Below are 5653 nucleotides of genomic sequence, written 5' to 3' on the forward strand. Positions count from 1 at the left end.
GCGGCCGGCTCAAAATGGCCGCCACGCATCGGGCTCTGCGCAAACAGACAATTTAGATACACGCATATCACACGTACAAACTTTATCGTCCGACAGCCTACGGACGTCCGATGGTGCCGTGAACATATCGGTGTCTGCTCCGATATCCGATATCGGGCCGGATAATGTGAAAGACAGGTACATATTTCATACATTTTACTTGCCCCGATATCGGATCGGATAATGTGAAAACGCTCTAACGCCGCTACTGGCAGCATGCGAGAATATTATGGTCTAAACTCTTTTGCCTTTCCCAGGATAAAAATAAGTTATTTATGGTTTTTAAAATTAACTTTTATTAATTTCATTGCTATTGTTTTTTAGAAGTTTTAGCTGAGCGAAAAATGAGGAATCGAATGCAGTTCAATATAATTTCACTATTGAGATAGGTCTGCGTTTTTATTTGATTAGGTATACATATTTATCAAAAACAAACATAATATAAGGGCTACTCCGAAATCCGAAAATCGAAGTTCGTGTCGTTCCGTCTTTCTAACGCTTATACTATTTAATACTAGACTGAGAGGAACGGTACGATGCGTACATCGATTTTCGAATGCCCTCAGATCGCGTGAAGTTTGACGCGAGCGATCGGGCCCTATTGAAAGTTTTTGCAACGTGCGAAGCGTGCGTGCCCTATCTGTGGTTCATTTCGATGACAGCGGGCGGCGGTAGTGATTATATACTCTTTGGCTGGCTGCGGCTGTCTGTCACCTGTCACGTCCTTTACGCTCAAGCCACGCGTAATCCTCGAGTTTTATTTGTTTCATTTATTTGAAACTACATCTCTTTGCGCAAATGGCTGAAACAATGAAACAAACTGTAGCCGGTATACTTAAAAGTATAGAGAGGTAAGGTCTTCTTTTCATTATTAACAAAGTGCTACGTACGAGATGAGTTTTGGTTATGGTTCATACCTTCCTTTCATTGTATTTTAGGTATAATCCGGCTAATCTTCAAACTTTGGAGCGCTATGTTGATATGCAGTCCCGTGATAACATACGACTTGGAGGCTACCTTTCGGTGTTGAAACTCTACCAGTTCAACCCAGAGAAGTTCAATGTTGATATCACTTGTCAGATACTCTTGAAAGCGTTGACTAATTTCCCTCACACGGATTTTACGCTGTGCAAGTGTTTGCTGCCCGAATCAGTCGTAAGTAATTTATTGAATCAGGCGTTAGTTTGCAGAGGTCCATGTCAATCCATTCCATCCATTCCATCCATCATTCTGTTCATCAGTCTTAGTGTTAATATTTGTTTAGTCAATAAAATCGAATTTGGTTGGACTAAAGCAAAGGGGGTCTCAACTACATAGGTTAGGTTATGTTAGAGTATTAGTTATATATGGGAACGCCATTGCTATAGGTGGACCGGTTTGAACATGAATACTAAACATCGGCAACTCATGGCATTGAGATAGCATTTTGATGTTTATGAAAGAGTAGTGATGTGACAATGATTTTTCTGTATGAGTTGAGCAAAACAAACCTTATCTTATATATTTAAGAAAATACACTTGGTGTAAGAAAATAATCTTTTGACTTTGACTGACGTGATGGGTAAAAGAAGCATTCTTCTGTAATGTTGCAGCATATTTTTGCTGATGTTCTCTTTCATTTCAATTTCTTTATTTCATAATAAATTCATGTTTTTATTGTATATATCGATGCTTGAAAGGAGAAATTGACCAAGCAATATTTTTTTAAGGAAGTGAGTTATTATACATGTTTAGAATCAGTACATTTTACTGATTCAAAATTATACACCTTAAAAAAATGTTGCTTAGTCAATTTCTCCTTTCAAGCGTCAATATCATATCTTGGATTTTTGATATCACTTTTTTACTTATTGATAAACACATTTACCTTTTAGTCGCAGTGTCAGTAATAAAAGTGACTTTTCAATATTAAAAACAATCTTTAAAGACTTTTGTAGCTTTTGTTGGTCTTAACAATTGCTCTCACTTTGCCAACACTTTGGTGGCATAGAAGTTGACTGAGGCATGACTGTCTTTCAAGTCAAGTGCATGTGATTAATCTGTGGGACACTGCATATCACAGTGCCACGTAACTAACTGTTCATGGTTTGAAAATTATTGTCACTAGTTTTGATTTTCCTTTAGCAAAGGGTACTTATTCAAAATTACCTAAAAAAGTTGTTGGTGGGTTAACAAGAGAGTTCAAATCTATAATATAAATTCGAACCACCAGAACAGCAAAAAAAACGAGACAATAGGATGGTGCTCTGTACATTTTGACATGTTTCTCCCAAAATGCAATTACAATTTCGAAGCATTTGATTCAAAAACCTTGGGAATCTATTAAAACTATGCCAGTGTTGCCATTCAGGGAAAAAGAAATCTATTAATTATCCTGCATTGCAGTCTGTAAAGCTCTTTACCCATTCATTGCCGCACACCAGATTACACTGGGCTTAGAGTCATGAAATTTGGTATGTATAGCTGGATGTCTGAAATAACACATAGGCTACTTTTATTCCAATATTCCCACGGGATAGTTGTTCTTAACACAACACCTCAATGAAGATTATGATATAAATTTTGGGATTTGCCATGGGAATTTTGTAAAATCCTGGAATTTCAATTGTAACTACCAGACCGAATAGTTTACGCGTGCGAAGCCGCGGGTAAACTCTAGTATTAATACAAAAATTGTATTAAATGATATTGTAATGGATAACTCACGTCTTAAACCGAGTTTAGCTCGCATGTGTGCGTGTTGCGGCAGCCACCGAGTCGCGTGCTCCTGAGAAGAAGGGCTACGAAATAGCCCGAAAGGTGTCGAGCTAAACTCGGTTTAAGACGTGAGTTATCCGTTACAATATCATTTAATATGAGTGTCTCACGGTAGTTTCATGTACAAAAATTGTAATTAACATTTGAAAACTAACATTAAATTTTAATGATGTATCTGGGTAGCAAGAGGCTCAATTTTATTTTTATATATTTCAGACTGAAAATGAGACAATATCTCAAATCAAGTACCTGGCCGACATTTTGGAGCAATGCGACTTCGCCCAATTCTGGAATCGAGTTCACCAGATGCCAGAGCTATGTAACCGTATCAGCGGCTTTCACGACTCCATCAGGAAATTTGTGTGCCATGTTGTTGGCATCACTTTCCAAACCATTGAGAAGGACAACTTGGCAAACTTACTAGGTGGCATTGATGGTAAGTTGTGACAAATAGACTTAGAGCCTACACTACATAGAATCTTGATGCAATGAGATAATTGCTGGTTAAACACAACTAACTATTTATGGCAATATTTAAATGAAAATATATTATCTTCCAGATGTAACATTAAAACACTGGGTCAAGAAATATGGTTGGAGGGATGATGGCAATCTAATCTTCATTGCAAACCAAGATGAGAACATTAAGACTAAGAACATCACTGAAAAAATTGAGTTTGACCACCTTGCCCCACTCATGGCTCTTTTGTAATGTAATGAAGTTCAACAGTTTCATAATAAAGTAAAATTTACTGGCTAAATGTTGTAAGTTTTTGGTTTTTGACACATTTGTTATCTTCCTTTTCTTAGATACTTACCTGCATAGAGTCCTCGAGTTACCCAGTTCATTCTTTACTAGGATACAAATTTAAACATGTTTTATGAAAACCACAAAATTTAATAAAATAATCTCACTGGTTGTGGTCAACTCCAAAAACATGAAGGCTAACCCTAAGTTGTTTACAAAATAAAGCGTAAAAATAATAGATTAGCATTCTGTAAATGGCTTAGCGCATATAAATTAATTTTGGAACCAAGTCTAACAATTACATCTAAAATAAGTATGTACAGACTTAGAATGCAAAATGACTTCAAAAGAAATAATAATCAACAAGTAAAACAATGTGTTAATCCTTTTTCCCGTGGCTGTAGCCATGCTCCTTTCCGCCAGCATGGCCGCCCTTCTTGCCGTGGTCGTGGTGGTGCGCGTGGTGTTCCTCGTGTCCGTGGTGTCCCTTGTGCCCTTTGTGGTCCTCGTCATAGTGTCCCTTGTCGTGCTTCCCTTTCTTGCCGTGATGCTTCTCATGGTGGCCTTTCTCGTGGTGCCCGCCCTTCTTATGGTGTCCGTCCTTCTTATCGTGATGGCCGTGGAAGTCTCCATGCTTGTGGTGATGGCCGCCCTTGTGGAAGTCGTCGTAGAATTTGTGCTCTTTGTGGTATTCGTCCTTGTGGGATTTGTGGTGGAAGCCAGTCGTCTTGGAGCCTTTCTTGTGGCCCTTTTTGTGTCCGAATTTGCCGCCTTTGTGTCCGTGGGCGGCCTCGTGGTGCTCGCCGTGACTGTCGTGTTCGTCGTGGTGCTTCTTCTTGTGTCCGCCGTGCTCGCCGTGGTGGCCCTCGTGGTGGTGCTTGTCGTGGTGGCCGTGCTCGCCCTTATCGTGGTGGTGGTGCGACTTGTAGCCCTTGTCTCCCTTTTCGTCGTGTTCCTTGTGATGGTGCTCCTTGTGTTCGTGTCCGCCGCCGGACTCGTGGTGGCTGTCTTTTGCCTTTTTGTGCTCAGTGCCGGCGACCGCCTGGTCGCGGGACACGCTGCCGGCGCCAGCTAGGTCGCCGGCAATGATCGCTCCAGTCTCGGCGCTTACATTTTGGTCACCTTTCAGTTCACTCACATTCCGTGCCCGTGACGAAGCGATTGCCAAGGCCAACAGCCCAGCCAGTAATGTTATTCTCATCCTCTGTAAAAACCGAACGTTAAATTAAAGCGCCATCGAAGCCGCAGTTATGTAAGCTTCCGAATAACCGTTTAAAAATAAATTGTCTTACCGGTGGCTCAGGCGTGTTTAGGACGACGATTTCTAGCGCCGAGTGTCACAAGAGTTTCCGTACTTTGAATTTATAGATAAGAGCACTTTCATCTGTTGTCGATTACAGATTGATCTTGGCAATCATACCTATTGCTGTAGGTTTCTGGACGACTGACTCCGGTCGGTGACGACATCGCTCCGTCTCCGTTCGAGCTCAATTGGTTTTGTTACAGAAATATACCCGCCGTGGCCGTGCCATGCGTCACTAACCGCTCTTATTATGATTTATTTAGGGTTCCGTTACAAATATTATTCCTTGGCGCGAAATTGAAACATGGTTTTGTTTAGTAGGTACCTATCGGTTTTCCAGATACCTTACAGGGCTTCTGATGTAGGTTCAAATTCTTTAGGCGAGTGTTGATTGTCGGATCAAAAATAGCACTTTTTTATAAATTCAACATTACTTATTTACATTGAGGTATGGTACAAAATAATAACATAAACATAACAAATATCTTAACAGTCTCAGTGCTTGCCATGGTGGAAGCCCCAGTGCTTGTGGTCTTCGTGGCCGCCCTTCTTGCCATGATCGTGGTGACCGTGGTGGTGCTCCTCGTGTCCGTGGTGTCCCTTGTGTCCCTTGTGGTCCTCGTCGTAGTGGTGTTTGTCGTGGTGTCCCTTCTTTCCGTGGTGGTTCCTCGTGATGTCCCGGAGTGGTGATGGCCGCCCTTCTTGTGGCCGCCGCCCCTTCTTCTTCGTGGTGTCCCGTGGTGGTGGCCGTGCTTGTGGTGCTTGCCTCCTTGTGGTGGTCGCGTAGAAGTGGTGGTCCTTGTGGT

General features: G+C 41.4%; 2 protein-coding genes across 3 annotated transcripts; one reads left to right on the forward strand and one right to left on the reverse strand.

Moving 5' to 3' along the window:
* Positions 1 to 727: 727 nt before the first annotated feature.
* On the forward strand, positions 728 to 3557 carry LOC141431639 (eukaryotic translation initiation factor 3 subunit K-like). Its single transcript, XM_074092817.1, has 4 exons — positions 728 to 890; positions 978 to 1194; positions 3013 to 3232; positions 3357 to 3557. Exons 1-4 carry the CDS (start codon positions 838 to 840, stop codon positions 3506 to 3508), a joined length of 642 nt encoding a protein of 213 aa, XP_073948918.1. The 5' UTR covers positions 728 to 837; the 3' UTR covers positions 3509 to 3557.
* Positions 3558 to 3679: 122 nt separating this feature from the next.
* LOC141431641 (uncharacterized) lies at positions 3680 to 5034 on the reverse strand. 2 transcript variants are annotated; one of them, XM_074092819.1, is made up of 2 exons: positions 4965 to 5034; positions 3680 to 4748 (listed from the first exon to the last, which is right to left on the reverse strand). In XM_074092819.1, the coding sequence occupies exon 2, from the start codon at positions 4743 to 4745 to the stop codon at positions 3924 to 3926; it is 822 nt and encodes a 273-aa protein (XP_073948920.1). In that variant the 5' UTR covers positions 4746 to 4748; positions 4965 to 5034; the 3' UTR covers positions 3680 to 3923. The 2 variants fall into 2 exon arrangements, with proteins under 2 accessions (XP_073948920.1, XP_073948919.1); XM_074092818.1 differs by lacking the exon at positions 4965 to 5034 and adding an exon at positions 4837 to 4946.
* Positions 5035 to 5653: the final 619 nt, after the last annotated feature.

The sequence above is a fragment of the Choristoneura fumiferana genome, chromosome 10 (genome assembly GCF_025370935.1).
Source record: "Choristoneura fumiferana chromosome 10, NRCan_CFum_1, whole genome shotgun sequence".
Classification (NCBI taxonomy): Eukaryota; Metazoa; Arthropoda; class Insecta; order Lepidoptera; family Tortricidae; genus Choristoneura; species Choristoneura fumiferana.

What these genes read in the sequence shown, in the direction of transcription:
- LOC141431639 (XM_074092817.1), top strand. Translation starts at nt 838, where the DNA reads ATGGCTGAAACAATGAAACAAACTGTAGCCGGTATACTTAAAAGTATA. An exon ending in ATACTTAAAAGTATAGAGAG is followed by an intron (nt 891 to 977) that starts GTAAGGTCTTCT and finishes ATTGTATTTTAG; the next exon opens with GTATAATCCGGCTAATCTTC. An exon ending in GTTTGCTGCCCGAATCAGTC is followed by an intron (nt 1,195 to 3,012) that starts GTAAGTAATTTA and finishes TATATATTTCAG; the next exon opens with ACTGAAAATGAGACAATATC.
- LOC141431641 (XM_074092819.1), bottom strand. Translation starts at nt 4,745, where the DNA reads ATGAGAATAACATTACTGGCTGGGCTGTTGGCCTTGGCAATCGCTTCG.